The sequence below is a fragment of the Manacus candei genome, unplaced genomic scaffold, assembly GCF_025592945.1.
Source record: "Manacus candei isolate 608988 ecotype Guabito, Panama unplaced genomic scaffold, ASM2559294v1 h1tg000024l, whole genome shotgun sequence".
NCBI lineage: Eukaryota > Metazoa > Chordata > Aves > Passeriformes > Pipridae > Manacus > Manacus candei.
In genome coordinates, this window is record NW_026138072.1 from 8,716,143 (window position 1) to 8,731,971 (window position 15,829).

The 15,829-nt window shown below is 43.0% G+C and overlaps 1 protein-coding gene across 2 annotated transcripts; it reads left to right on the forward strand.

Annotated features, from left to right (window-relative positions):
* The first annotated feature begins 36 nt into the window (after window positions 1–36).
* Window positions 37–14,392, forward strand: LOC127471424 (uncharacterized). Of its 2 annotated transcripts, XR_007904645.1 has the most exons (3): window positions 37–455; window positions 9,930–10,041; window positions 11,993–14,392. XR_007904645.1 is itself a non-coding variant. In XM_051788315.1 (2 exons), exons 1-2 carry the CDS (start codon window positions 117–119, stop codon window positions 6,551–6,553), a joined length of 1,173 nt encoding a protein of 390 aa, XP_051644275.1. In that variant the 5' UTR covers window positions 37–116; the 3' UTR covers window positions 6,554–7,937. The 2 variants fall into 2 exon arrangements, 1 of the variants encoding a protein (XP_051644275.1); XM_051788315.1 differs by lacking the exons at window positions 9,930–10,041; window positions 11,993–14,392 and adding an exon at window positions 5,720–7,937.
* Window positions 14,393–15,829: the final 1,437 nt, after the last annotated feature.

The following is a 15,829-nucleotide window of genomic DNA, read 5'->3' on the forward strand; positions in this document are numbered from 1 at the left end:
GGTGCTGCGGGCGTGACATTATGCAAATCAGCTCACAAACGTAAATAGAACGGCCCCGGCGGGGGGGGAGGAGGCGGTGCTCCCACCCCCCTCATTCCTAGCCCGTTCTCCCGCTGATGTCACGCGCGCAAGCCCGAGCGCGCCCTCGCGCGAGTGGTGGGATAAGGAGGGCGTGGCCTGCGGCACCCCCTCTCCACTGCCATATAGGGAATGGAATGCGGGGGCGGGGCCCGCCGCCGCGGCCTGAACCCGGTCACCTCTGCCGGGAAAGCCGGAAGGGTGAGGGGAGCCGCGCCTTGCGGACGGGAAATACGGTAACGGCTGGGGCGGAGCGAGGACGGAAAAGACCTGGTTCCTGCCTCAGGGGCGGGACGGATGAAGCCCCTTCTGTGGCAGGAGACCCGGCCCGTGCCTATAACAAGTCCTTGACGTTCCTCAGTGAGGCGAACTCCAAGGTGTGTCGGGGAGTGAGTTTTTTGTTTTCCCTCGATTATAGGTAATACGGTAAGCGCCGTCGTCTCGGTGCCAGCTCCCGGTTGGCTCTGCGGATGTCCCGGCCTGGGAGCGCCCCGGGAGCCCCGGGGTGAAGGGCTGGGCTGTGCGGACTCGCTGTCAGTCAGTCGGATTGCGATGAAGGCACTGCGTCTGCCCAGGTGGGTCGTGAGGATGTGGCGACAGACCGGACGGCCGGGGTGTTTCTCAGCGATCCTTAGAAAACTGCGCCATTCGGGGCTGTGTGCCGGAGCCTCAAATTTAGTGTCCTTCCTGAAAAATATATGTATTTGTGTATATATAGATATGCTGAGGGTCTCTCGGGATCCCGCTGGCGCCGCCGCTTTCCGCAGCACAGAGACGGGGGGTCCAGACGCCTCCGCGGCTCCTGGAACACCGCATGGAAGTGCCTCACGGCAAGGATCGGGGGTAGCAAACACAGCCCACACCGCCTCTCCTTGCGCAGAGGGGCTCTTTGGTGTTCGTGTTACTGTGGAGCAAAAAGCATTTTTGTTTTAGTAATTACATTTTAAAAATAAGTATTTTTAGTATTTTGAAATTTTATCTCGGCAGTGGGATTTACTGAGAGACTTTGATGCGTCATTGTAGAGCAATCAAGGGTTTTTTTTATTTTTATTGACCAAAGTTAAAACCAAATATTTTCTATTAATTAAATATTTTGGAACTTATTTAGGATGGACAAGGGATCAGACCCAGCCAACACGGGTTTAGGAAGGGCAGGTCCTGTCTGACCAAACTGATCTCCTTTTATGATCAGGTGACCCGCCTGGTGGATGAGGGGAAGGCTGTGGATGTGGTCTGTCTGGACTTCAGCAAAGCCTTTGACACCGTCTCCCACAGCACACTCCTGAAAAAGCTGGCAGCCCACGGCTTGGACAGGGGCACTCTGTGCTGGGTTAGGAACTGGCTGGAGGGCCGGGCCCAGAGAGTGGTGGTGAACGGTGCTGCATCCAGTTGGCAGCCGGTCACTAGTGGTGTCCCCCAGGCATCAGTGTTGGGCCCAGTTCTGTTTAATATCTTTATTGATGATTTAGATGAGGGGATTGAGTCCATCATCAGCAAATTTGCAGATGACACCAAGCTGGGGGGGAGTGTCGATCAGCTGGAAGGCAGGAGGGCTCTGCAGAGGGACCTGGACAGGCTGGAGAGATGGTCTGATTCCAACAGGATGAGGTTCAACAAGGCCAAGTGCCAGGTCCTGCACTTTGGCCACAACAACCCCCTGCAGCACTACAGGCTGGGGAACAGAGTGGCTGGAGAGCCGCCAGGCAGAAAAGGACCTGGGAGTTTGGATTGACAGGAAGCTGAACATGAGCCAGCAGTGTGCCCAGGTGGCCAAGAAGGCCAATGGCATCCTGGCCTGTGTCAGGAACAGCATGGCCAGCAGGTCCAAGGAAGTGATTCTTGCCCTGTACTCAGTGCTGGTGAGGCCACACCTGGAGTACTGTGTCCAGTTCTTGGCCCCTCAGTTCAGGAAGGATATTGAGGTGCTGGAGCAGGTCCAGAGAAGAGCAACAAGGCTGGTGAAGGGACTGGAGCACAAGTCCTATGAGGAGAGGCTGAGGGAGCTGGGGTTGTTCAGCCTGGAGAAGAGGAGGCTCAGGGGAGACCTCATCACTCTCTACAACTACCTGAAAGGAGGTTGTAGCCAGGTGGGGGTTGGTCTCTTTTCCCAGGCAACTATTAGCAAGACAAGAGGGCATGGTCTCAAGTTGTGCCAGGGGAGGTTTAGGTTAGATATTAGAAAGAACTTCTTTACAGAGAGGGTGGTCAGACATTGGAATGGGCTGCCCAGGGAAGTGGTGGATTCTTCGTTCCTGGAGATTTTTCAAAAGAGACTGGCTGTGGCACTTAGTGCCATGGTCTAGCAACCGCAGCGGTAGTGGATCAAGGGTTGGACTTGATGATCTCGGAGGTCCCTTCCAACCGGCTGATTCTATGATTCCGTGATTTTAAGTGGCATTGTTTGGCGACTCGCGGTTGAAAACAACACTTACTTTCCCGGCGAGCAGCACTTGCTCGCATGCCATGCCCTGCAGAAGCCGTAATTGGAGTGGCTGCCCTCCGGCAGGCTGGTTTTCCCTGACAGACTACATTTTCCGTGATGCAGCGCACCCGCCCTCCGCGGGAGGCGGCTCCGTCAGAGAATGAGGCGGAGGAACGTAGAGCGTGCCAGGCATAACATTTAAGAGGTGCAAACAACATCGATTTAGCTCCAAACTTGTCGTCGCCTTTTGTTCCCACCAACCCCCCCAGACTGGAACAATCGCTTATTTTCTGATCAAGGGATTGAAGAGCTTTGCCGTAACTGCATTTTCCATTAAAAATGGATGAGAAAATGAATGAACCGTATCAGACTTGCTGACTTAGATTTTTAAAGAAAGATCGGCAGAATCCTGAAGGTGGTTTAAAATATGCAAGTACTGGCCTTTTTTTTTTTTTTTGTATGCTTTTAAGCTCCTAGACAGTAGCACTGATTTGAAATTTCATTGGTAGAGATTTGTTTACATCTAGGTATGGAGCTTTTTTTTTTAAAAAAAAAATCTTCTGGTACTGGTTGCTCATAATAAGAAAATGGCTGATATTTTTTAACTAAGGAGTTTAAACTGCAGGCAGTGCCAGAACTATGTTCTGCATAGTTTATTTTTTATATATATGCTACAAGTTTGTGTTTTTCTTTTGGATCATGAAAGCTACCTTCTGGGTACGGAGTGAGTTTAAAGTGATGCTTGTGCTTCTATCTATGGACTTAACAAAACACTGTTGAGGTGCCAGTTTGATAAATTCATAGATACCTTGCTGGAATATTAACTGTCTTCTTTCTGTGTTTTACAAGTGTTCTACTGGATTTATAGACTAAACTCCAATGAAATTTTGGAGGTGTTAGGGAGCCTGTATGCTGCAGGCCAGAGATGCAGTTGTAATGCTCCTGCTATTAATACGGTATTGATCTCAGTATTTCTGAGAGCAGAGAAATGGAATACAAAGGAGGTAGAAAAAAAGAACTTCATGATTACATGTGTATGAGAGGAAAGTTACATTTAGTTTTCTTCCCATACATGATTAATGATTGTTTACCTCTCAAAGCAATTTTTTTTTCTCAATTCTACCACTATTTCTTTTTTAAACAAGCATCTAGCAAGTCAGTAAAAATACTTTGCTAAATTGGGCAGTGGCAGTTCTTTACGAGACCCGCTGCAATAAAAATAACACTATTTTTATAAAAATGCCACTGGAAGAATTCTTCTCATCATAGTAAAGAAGCTTTACAGTAAAAACCAAGAAATAAGAAGAGTAAGAGGAATGACAACAACAAATGATCCACAATAAGTAGAATTAGCCTACGTCAGTTATCTCAACTTAGTCTTTCCTCTTCAGATCTGGGCAGAAATCTTAAATTCGCTAAAGAAATCCCAGAGAAAAATAAGTGGAAAAGCTCATAGAAATAGGTGGAAAAGCTTTCATCTGTCTACCACTCATCAGGAATAGCTACTTCCCATTCAGTCTTTAAATATTAATAGATATACAGGATGCTGGTTCTTTTGTTTCTGGGCTAAGGAGCACACCAAGAGGTAATGACATCTTTGCTCTTATAATTCTGCCACAGGCACCAAGTATACTTCTCCATGGGCTCTGGCTGTATGGGCATAGCACCTGAACAGCTTGCAAATTCTTTTCTGAGGCTTAAGTTCTTTTGTCCAACCAGTTTTGCTCCTTGAGTTCCCTCAGCTTTCTGAAAGCAAGTGGGAAGATGTGTTAACTTCAGGGAAGAAAGTCAAATGTGTTTAAGCCATGCTCAAACTGTATTTTAATTGCTAGTTAGTTTTTCTTTCAGTGGATGTTCTTGTAGAAAGCCTTGCCAAGCTGAGCATTCCTTTCCTGTTTCTACTTCGCTTTTTTTGGGAAGTTTGTCTCCCAGAGCTACCCAGAGGGGAAAGAATGGCTGCAAAACAGTAGCCTTAACTTGGTTAACTTCCTGCATGAAATCAAAGGCTATTCTATGAGCTGCATGGGAAAACACCCTTGGTTATGACTCAGTGAAATTCCTTCCTAATAATCTAAAGTGTTAGACCACTTGCAGTCATTTGTGGTCATTTCAGTAAAGCAAAAGCTTGAGTATTCTACCAGTTTGATTTAAAAGGAAGATCACATACAGCTGCACAGTTGTCTTTGTAGGAAGCACACTGTGGTCTAAATGTAGAAAAATTATGGCAAACAACATAATGCTAGCCAGCACAAGCCACCCCGATGGTTAAATCTTATCTGAAAAGATGAAACTTTCCTGCATTGAAGCTGAACAAAAGTCTGGGTCATGCACTGCATAAAATATTTTTAAACTCTCAGAGGGTAGGGGGTCAAAGATAGAACAGATACGGGAAGGGAGGCTAGAGAGTTCTTAGAGCTGAAGCTTTAAGAAAGAAAAAAAAAATTACTTGAGAAAACCACACTAAAATAATCAAAACAAGAAAGACTGATTGGCCCACTGAAAGAGTTTACAGTACTAAACCAAGTCTTTTTTATCTTGTTTCTGTGTGCCTTTTTAGATAACTAGGCACTTCAGTTCTTATTAGAAATCTATAGGTTTTACAAATACCAAATGTATTCTAACATCATGCAAAAGGCTGAAAAACACTGGTGTGGGTAAAAGTACTGAATATCACTGCACTTTACAGTGTAGTGACACTGGAAATTCAAAATGTAGGAAAACCAGATAGTAGTGGTGAGTGTTGATGAAGTTATCATCTTAAGATTGGTTGGTGCAGTGTAACTGGTCAATGTCTGTGGTTTTACAATGTTTTCTTAAAATAGATTCCTTCAGTATGTTCAGAAACTATTCTTAATTTAAGGACTTAAAAAGAACTTCTGCGTTTTACTAGCCTTTAAAATCAAATACTCTAGGATGAATATTACCAGCTCTTTAGGGTTTCTCTGTTAAAGTGAAAATAAACCAGCAGCACTGAATGAGCCCTTTCAAAGTGCAGCTTTTTATTTTAATTAAATTTCATGATGATTCTAAAACTGGAGTCAGAGGCTAGAATCTAAAGCATGTAGGAAAATTTGCTTAAAATACTAAGTGTGCTTTACCAGTATTCCAGAATGATGAAAGGAGACAAACATCTTAATCTGAGCAAAATCCTCTTGACATTCATTTCTGTGTCCTCTGCCTTTTTGTGGCTTGATACTTGACATATGAAATCATTCTCAGGTGGTCAAGCTGCACCTAAGGAAGTCTTCCATCATCCCCATATCACCATTGGCGAATCAAGAGCTCAAATCAGTCCAACAGTTTAATTACCTAGGCAGCCTCATCTCCTTGGACGGTGAGATTGATGGAGAGATAGACAACAGGTTAGCAAAGGCATATAGTGCTTTTGGAAAGCTTCATAAAAGAGTTTGGCGAAATAAACACTTGAAGAAAAGTACCAAGATCAGTGTTTACAGAGCCATAGTGCTGTCTACTCTCTTATATGGATCCGAATCATGGGTCATCTACAGTCACCACCTGCATCTCCTAGAACGCTTCCATCAACGCTGCCTCCGTACAATCCTAAACATCCACTGGTCAGATTATGTGACCAATACATCTGTTCTAGAACAAGCAGCAGTCACAAGTATTGAGGCCATGTTGCTGAGAACACAGCTGCGCTGGGCAGGGCACATCTCAAGGATGAAGGACCACCGCCTCCCTAAGATCTTGCTTTATGGTGAACTTGCCACTGGCTGCCACAAGAGAGGAGCCCTGAAGAGAAGATACAAGGACTCCCTGAAACAATATCTCAGCCTTGGCCATATTATCAATGTAACTGGTCTACTCTGGCCTCCAATCAGGAGGTCTGGAGACACACTATCTATAAACGCTACTGATGCCTTTGAGAAAGCACGCAGGATCACCCTTGAGGGGAAAAGGCAATGCAGAAAGAATCATGGCCTTCAGAATTTACCACCTAAGGAGTCTTTCTGCTGTGCCTTTTGCAGCCGGACATGCCTATCTTGTATTGGCCTTTTTAGCCACCAGTGCGCTTGTCACAAACGTGGGTAGAGCCCTTTCCCAAATCTTCGTTCGCGAAGCCCAGCCATGATGATGATGGTTTTCCTCAGGGAATGAGCACATTCAGTTTACATTTATTGAGAATAGACCCTGGGAGTGAATTATTTCTTCCTTATGAGGAGCCTTGTCTTGGGATATCTGTTGGGACAGTTTAACTCACTGCTGAGTTATTAGGGATAAAAGCATCACTGTTACAAATAAAATGATAATGTGCAAGTGACTTCTTAAAATTAAATGTGTTGCACTGATTTAGAGGGTTCAGAGTTTTGAACTCTTGGAATAGAGGAATAAGAGTGTCTCACCTTTCTTTACAGTTTTAATTTACCATTTGCCAAAAGTCAAAAGGAGAAAATCTTGTCTCTGAGAAGACTCTAGATTTAATGTCTCTGGGAGTTTGCTGTGACCTTGTATAGATCTGCGTTGCTAAATAGATGAACACTCAAAAACAGTGTGTTCTTCTCACAGGCTTTTGTAAATGTTATTTTGAAAGGATTGTATTTTTCCAGTACTGAAATAAAAGCAATTTTGGTGAAAAATTCAGGTCTTAAAATGTCTTTTTCCATGTATTCTCTCTCTTTACTGCAAATACATACACTTAATTGTGATAAAGTGGTTTGGAAAAAAAAAGTTTCCTCGAAGGGTTATCCTCTTGTAGTCAGACATTCTTCACCAGTTCAGAAGTTATCAGGTACAAAACGCCATTAATCTTTCTACCACCACATATGCAAATACCTAAGCACATATAATGTACAGAAAGTGAAATGGGCTGGTGGTTTAAAAGGAAATGTTATGGGACTGCCTTCTTGTGGATAAGCAGCCTACACAAACAACCCCTCTTTTTGTCTTCTCAGGCTTTCTCCCTTTAAACTGCACTTTACTTTAGACTTTCTCGCATTAGACCAAGTAACTACCTTGCAGTGGTAGGCAGCATAATAATTCTTGGGCATAAATTGCGTGGAGGACATGCAAACCTCAATCTGCTATTGTCAGGCAAAAAAAGACATTGCTTGCCTAGATTGTCACCTGTGGCAAAGAAAGTGAAACAACATACACTAAAATTTTCAGAAGAGCATTTTCCGGCATGCTAAGTGGTAAAATGGTTTTTAAAATGGCTTTAAAGCAAAAAAACTAAACAAAACCTGAAACAACACCACCCAGCTTGTTCCAGTGCTTACTAACCTTTTCAGTGAAGAAATTCTTCCTGATGTCCAACCTGAAGCTCTCCTGGCACAGCTTGAGGCTATGTCCTCTCATCCTGTTACTAGTTGCCTGGGACAAGAGGTCAACCCCCCAGCTGGCTACAACTGCCTTTGAGGCAATTGTGGAGAGTGATAAGGTATCCCCTGAGCCTCCTCCAGACTAAACAACCCCAGCTCCCTCAGCTGCTTCTCATGGGACTTATTCTCTACACCCGTCTCCAGCTCTGTTACACTTCTCTGGACACACTCCAGCACCTCAATGTCTTTCTTGTAGTGAGGGCCCCAGAACTGGACACAGGACTTGAGGTGTGGCCTCACCAGTGCCAAATACGGGGAGACAGTCAGTGCCTTGGTCCTGAAGGCCAGACTGTTCTTGATCCAAGCCAGGATGCCACTGGCCTTCTGGGCCACCTGGGCACAGTGCTGGCTCATGTTCAGCTGCTGTCAACAAGCACCCCCACATCCTTTTCCACTGGGCAGCTTTCCAGCCACTTTGCCCCCAGCCTGCATTGCTGCATGGGGTTATTGTGGCTAAAGTATAAGACTTGGCCTTGGTAAGACTTGGTAAGACTACCACCCAACTTGTTGTCCACAAATTTATTGAGGGTACACTCAATCTCCTCATCCAATTCAACAATAAAGATATTAAATGGACCTGGCCCCAATGCTGAGCCTTGGGGAACCCCACTAGTTACCAACCACCCACTGGATGAGGCACCATCACCACCACCATCAATTTCTTCATGTGTTTGCCCATCTTTTCTGAACTTCTCAGCCTTTATGAACTATAACTGAGGACACAGAAACTATGGAGGCAAAGAAAAGGCTGAGATAGCTAAGCAACACTTTAATGGTTCCTCTTGAAACAACAGGCATTCTTTTAAAAAGCTTGGGTACAACATCTGCTTCCTCTGACTTGGTCCCCAGTGATTCCATTTAGAAAACTGGGAAAACTGAGCTGGACTTTAATTTTTTTTTCTTACTAGTCACTGTAAAACTTGATTCTTACTGGTACTTAACTTCTTAGTTTACAAATACTTGAACAATATTCCAAACCTACCTCTAGTTTTGCTCGAACTGAAACACTTAGTCAGGATTTACAGACAATTCTTTTCTTGGGTTGTATCAGAGACAAACTTACAAGGCAGTGCTCTAAATACAAGGATTTCTGTATAGTTCAGACACCCTATGAAATTAGAGACCAAAAATTTTCTGTGTGGTGAAAAAATGCTGTGCTATATCATTAAGCTTCATTTGGTCAAAGACAACTACCCAGTGAGGAGTAGTTAATAAAGACCAAATGCAAGGCTATAATATTTTGAAGAGTTGTTTTCATTTCTTTTTTTTTCCCCACCCAGACCTTATCTTCTATTTGTATCTGTACAGCAATATTTGGTGTCAGCTCCATTCTTAAGCGAAGTGTCATTTAAGTTCTTTTTTGGATTGGGTTTAACCAAGTAAACTTGAGCATTTGTTCCAGAATTTTAGAGATTATTTGAAATTTAGTAGCCCAAGTGCTAATTAGAGTGGTATGTACTTGTTTTACCTAGTTTTCCCTGCAACACGGAGTGACTGAGCTGTGGAATACTGCTTCCATTCGGATCAGTCAATTTTCAAGGTTAAACACAGTTTACTAACATGTATTCTGGGTGATGTTGATATACTTTAACCTTTATTTTATACCCCAACTGTAAGTATTTTCATTGTCTATTTATCTGTTTCTGTCCCTTCTTTTTCTTTCCCATCATCTTTTGACTATACTGTTACCAATGCATTGTACACTCTGTCTGAGCTAGTGGGACAAAATGGGTAAACTTTCCATCCACTTATTTCCCTTTTCCTATTCTTTCTGTCCTGCAGTCTTGGAAATTGTACTAGAGCTAATATGTCAAGCTAAGCCTTGTAAACAAATTCAGTAGATAGAGATAAGCTATGGTTAGAGGCTGCAGTAAAATTTTGTCAGAGAAACTGGTACTTCCTTCTACTTCACTAGCTTCAAAGGCTTCACTGGAATCCCTTTCTTGGAGCAGGGATTTAATTTTTTTCTACTGGTCTGTGACTAAACAACATCTGACTTCTGAAGTTGCTCTGAATAACAACATCTAACACTTGAAGGTGCTTTGAATAGAAAGGGAGAACATTCTTCTTTTTTCTCTTTTGTGAACCAGGGATTAAGAGGAGCTGAGAGACATGCCTCTGCTACACTTCGACACTTGAAATAATAATGGCAGAATCTACTCCTATATTTCCTGAAACTCAGTGCTCTGAGCCTCTTCCAGGGTAGGTATTAGGAGGAATTTTGCAGGTTTACCCCTGGGAAGGAAAGGACCCATCAATACTTAATATGTGCCCATGCTTCTTTGCATCAATAAATTAAACAGGACTCATGGGACAGCTGTCCCATTGCTGAACAGTGTCTGCTGCTGGGCTGGACTGGGGTCCTTCAGGGGGAATAGATGCAGGCACTGTGTGTGGTGTGATTCAAATACTGCAGGAGTTATTCTGTCAGATGCTGTGACTGTGAGCTTACATAGATGTCACTATCAGTTGCCCTGCAGATGTGATCCGTGAGCAGAAGGGGTAGAAATCTCTTCTGGTGTGTTCTGGTAAAATACAGGTTTTAGAGGTTCCAAAAATGAAGCCTTTGGGCAAGGATAGGTATATGAAGCCTTTGAATTCCTCCATTTGTAGTAAAGGTCCAACATTATGTTACTGTTCCCCAGACTGAGAAGATGGAAGAATATCTCCAGTGCCCTAACTCAAAACTGGTTCCCAGTCAGTGACTTTAATATGTGATTCTCAGGGCTTTGTTACAAACAGCACAAAAATCACCTTGTTCTTCTGTGGTTTCCATGATTCTGAGCAGCAACAGCACACAGCTGCTCAGGGCAGCAGCACAGGCACCAAAACTCACCATGTGCACACTGGGATGGGTCTGCATCCTGCTCTGACCTTTCAATTATCTCTGCAAACATAAAGTCTTTGATTTTTGTTTAAAAAAAATGTGCATGCTGCTAGAGATCTTTTCTTTAAAAAGAAAACAAGAAATCACTAGGATATGAGAAGTAGAATAACCGAGGAAGAGAAGGGCAGAACTAATGTGAATAAGATTTGAGGGATGAATGTATAAACCCAATCCCTTGCCAGTTCCACCCTCTAAATGGCATTTACTGCCAGGGAAATTGGATCCACCCTGGTCTGATTCTAGCATCCAGAAAATCCTCCTAAAATAGCTCTGGGCCTTGCAAAAGTTGTAGTTTCCTCTCCTAGTAATTGATGCTGTAGTGACAGCCTCCATCTGGTGCTCATGAGATGCAGTTACCACATCTGCTAAGGGAAAGAAGGCAACTTTTTCCCTTTGTTCAGAATCTCTTGCCTTGTCTGCAGTGGTGGTCCTAGGAGTGAAAAATTACTGCTAAGTTTGAGCACTTCTTAAAAGGCATGGTGTCCCCCAGAGTGACAACCTGGAAATGAAATTACAATCCTGCTTACTCAGAGTTTAAGATGTGTGCATGAAGAGAAAACACTTAAAGGAGTACCTGGGGATTGGTCTAAGTTGCATTATTGCCATTGAATGTGGGTTTATTTCATACTGTTTACCAAATGGAGAATATGGTGACATTCAGGACATGCTTTGTTTGGATCTGCCAACATGATCCTGAAATTAGCATTCAGAAAGCAACTGTTTGAAATTAGCTTCAGAACTGAAAAATAATGTTTTAGATTACAATCCATATGGGAATACACTTCAGCATATGCAGTGTGAAAATTATGCAAAATTTACTATTTTAGCTTATGCTGATCTCAGCAAGAATATTTGTGGTATCATTTGTGTAGATCTTCCTTTGATGACTGAAAGCGTAATGTTATAAATACTAATAGCCAGTGGTGATTCAGACTAGATGCATAACAACCATAATTTTGTGTGAAGTATACCTAAAACCCACAAATACTACTAGCCTTTTATGAACAACTATAGTGCAGATATAGTTAAAATCTTTTTTCCGAGTTTACTTGGGGGACATAAAAAGAAGAATGACAATTCTTAGATGAGATGAATGTTCTACTGTCTGCATATAAAGGAAAAAGGTGTGGAGTGAATGAGACTAAGGAGAGGAATATAAAAGGAAATTCTAGATCTAAGTAAGTCCCTGGTATCCCAGTTATAAACTGTTGATAATCTTAGTCTAGTAAATACTTCTGGTTGTTGCATGTTATGATGTTCTTGCAGAAATCCTTTATACAGGAAGTTGTGGTTTGACAGAATGAAGGTTGATTGACTTATAGTTTGCTTGTTCATGTCTCTCCATGGGTCATTTCTTTCTGAAAGAAGCAGGGTCAACGTAACTACACCTTTCTCATTGAGTCATGCCAGCTGTTGCAAGTAATGCTGAATAAAAATAATTCTCTGGTTACTCCGCCTGCACTTTTGTCTGTGGTTAACTTCGCTGTTTTTATTTTAGTCAGTCTCTTGTGTGTGCATCTGTCACCTGTCAGGAAAGAAATGTTTATGTAAATAAGTTTCACAAGTCATTTAGGAGATGTGTAGGAAAATGTAGAACTGCTTTTAACTAACTTGTGAAAATTGGCTAGATTTTAAGCTGACTCTGCCCTCTCAACAGATACTCAGAACAGTCACTGCTCTTTATTGCTACAACACACCATCTTGGAATAACACATTAGCCAGTCTGATGGCATATTTTATGTAGGGTTTCTACTTCATGTAAGTCAGTGCTGTAAATGGCAGTTACATCTGCAAAGAACACTGCATCATTCATGTCCCTCACTACTCTCATGGGTAAATGTGGTACATTTAGGAAGGGTTATGTTAGTCCTCAGAATCATATGGATCTATAGAAATGGTGGAAATGTTGCTAGTAAAACACAAAAGACTGAATAATTAACTATTTTTTTCTCTCATGAAATGGTTGAGGTTGGAAGGGATGTTGAAGATCAGTCTAGTTCCAACCCCTTGCCCTGGGCAGGGACATCTTCCACTAGACGAGGTTGCTGGGGCACTTCCAGGGATGGGGCATCCACAACAGGTGGTGGATGCAATTTGTGAGGTGGTGAGGCAACTTGTACCAGTGCTTGACAGTAATGACTTTCTTCCATGTGTCTAGTCTAAACCTGCCCTCTTTCAGTTCAAAGCCTTTACCCCTTGTTCTATGACTTCATGCCCTTGTCAAAAGACCTTCTCAGCTTTGTTGTAGCCCTTTAGGTACTGGAAGGCTGTCTAAGGTCTCCCCAAAGCTTTTTCTTCACCAGGCTGAATAACTCCAACTCTCTGAGACTTTCCTCGTAGGAGAGGTGCTCCATCCCTTTGATCATCTTTGTGGTCTCCTCTGGACCCTCTCCAACAGGTCAATGTCCTTCCTGTGCTGGGAACCCCAGAGCTGAATGCAGCACTGCAGGTAGGGTTTCACAAGAGCAGAGTAGAGGAGCAGAATTACCTCCCTCGACCTGCTGGCCACACTGCTTTTGATGCAGCCCAGGATACAATTGGCTTTCTGGGCTGTGAGCACATACTGCTGAGTTACATTGAGTTTTTCATCAGCCAGCACCCCCAAGTCCTTCTTGGCAGGGCTGCTCTCAACCCATTCTCTACTCAGCCTGTATTAGTACTTGGGATTGCCCCAACCCAGATGCGAGACCTTGCCACTTGGCCTTGTGGACCTTTTTGAGCTTTGCAAGGGCACACTTCTCAAGCCTGTCAAGGTCCCTCTGTATGACATCCCTTTCCCTCCAGCATGTGCACCACACAGCTTAGTGTCAGTGGAAAACTTGCCGAAGTTATACTCTATCCCACTGTCTGTGTCACCAACAAAGACGTTAAATGGTGCCAGTCAAAATTCCAGACCCTGAAGAGCACCACTCATCACTGGTCTCCACTTGGACATCAAGCCATTCACAATTTTTGGAGTGTGACCATTAACACCAGGGGTCCATCCATGATCTTGCCTGGTATCAAGGTGAGACTGACCTGTAGTCCCCAGATCTTCCTTATTTCCCTTTTAAAAAATGGGGGTTATTTTTCCATTTTATCTCAGTGGGAACTTCACTGGACTGCCACAACTTCAGAAATATGATGAATGGTGGCTTAGTCACTTCCTCTGCCAGTTCCCTCAGGACCCTTGAATACATGTCACCAGGTCCCATCAGCTTGTGCACCTTCAGGTGCCTTACATGGTCTCAAACCCTACAGACAGTGTTTCTACATTATGACAACCCCTGCATTTGCTTTCTGCAACTTCTGCAACTTGGGCAGTGTGGCTGGAACAGTTGCCAGTGAAGTCTTTGAGGCAAAAAAGTCACTTGGTGCCTCAGCCTTTTTCATGTTTTGGGGAATGTGATCTCCCATTTCCTTTTGGAGAGGACTCACACTTTCCATCATCTTTCTTTTATCATCATTGTATCTATAGAAGCTTTTCTTTTGGCTTTCACATCCCTCACTAGATTTAATACTCTCAGGGCTTTAGCTTTTCTAGCCTGATCCATGGCTGCTCAGACAATCTCTGTGTATTCTTCCCAGGGTACCTGTCCTTGCATTAACGCTCTGTAGGCTTTGTTTTTGTGTTTGAGTTTGTCCAGGAGCAACATGTTCATCCATTCAGGTCTCCTGATACTTTTGTCCAACTTCCTCTTTATTGGGATACATTGCTCCTGAGTTTGGAGGACCTTGAGCCGTGAAGATTAACCAGCTTTCTGGGGTCCCTCCTTCCTCCAGGGCTTTATCACATGGCACTTTACCAAGCAGATCCCTGAGGAGGCCAAAGTCCATTCTCCTGAAGTGCAGGGTAATGTGTGCTCTCCTCACTGCCCTAAGGATCTTGAACTCTAGTGTTTCATGGTCACTGCAGGCCAAGCTGTCCTTGAGCTTCACGTTCCTCACCAGCCCCTCCTTATTGGTAAGGACAAGGTCCAGCATAGCACCTCTCCTCATTAGGCCCTCTACCACTAGGAGAAGGAAGTTACTGTCACTGCGTTCCAGCAACCTCCTGGATTGCCTGTGCCCTGCTGTGTTGTCCCTCCAACAGATATTGGGGTGGTTGAGAGCTCGCAAAAGGACCAGGGGCTTGTGAATGCCCTGGTATTTTTGAAGTATATGGGGAACCCCCAAACTTGTATCATTTCATAAAGTGATAAAACTAGCTTTAACAGATTCAGATAACTTCAATTCAGTGTTCATACTCAAACCAACCAAACAACTATTTGTATTGCTATGGTCTGTTCACAGTAAATTTGAAACTGGGATGTTTTGTTAGAAGTTTTAGCAGTAAAAGGGGTAAAGAGGACAATCCAGATGATTATTGGCTAGCAACTGTATAGGCAAAAACTTTATAACATACGTAAGTGATCAAAGAAAATCAGTAGAACTTACACTGGTCAATATGGGTATAGGAGAAACAATTCTGACCACAGTTTTAGTAAACAACACACTTGGTAAGAACTATACTGTTTACATAGCAATAGTGGTTATGTAATATTTAGACTTCCTCCAAACATTTTACTTACTGCTGCATGACACTTTTTATATGTCATACTAATTTGATCAATATGATCTGTTAATTAGTAGAGTATTGATTAACTGGCAGCCAAAACCAGAACGGTACATGGAGGATCCTAACTGAACAAGTATATTTATATAGGCGTTATTTTAGGAATTGGTTTTTGCTACGTGTTATTTAATGCTTATTTTAAATTATATCAAACATTGTACGAAATTATTAATGAGACTCATGGATGACATAAAAGATTGAAGATGTAATAAGCAACAAAGATAAGTCATTGATGTAGTCCAGATGTTTTTAATAAGCTGGGGGCAAACAGACAAGTGATTTGTGGATAATTATTAAAGTAATACATTTGCGAACAGTAAAAGCAGCATGTCCTTTTTTATCTGTATATTTAGTCTGCCTTACTAAACACCAGATATGAAAAATGGAGAAGATACACAAATTTGGAGCCATTGAAGGCCAATTGAGCAAGGTGTTCTCAAAGTAAAATTCTCTAGCAAACACAGCCTTTTGTTTTAGGGGAGTCTAACCCTCCAATTTGTTGGCCTGAG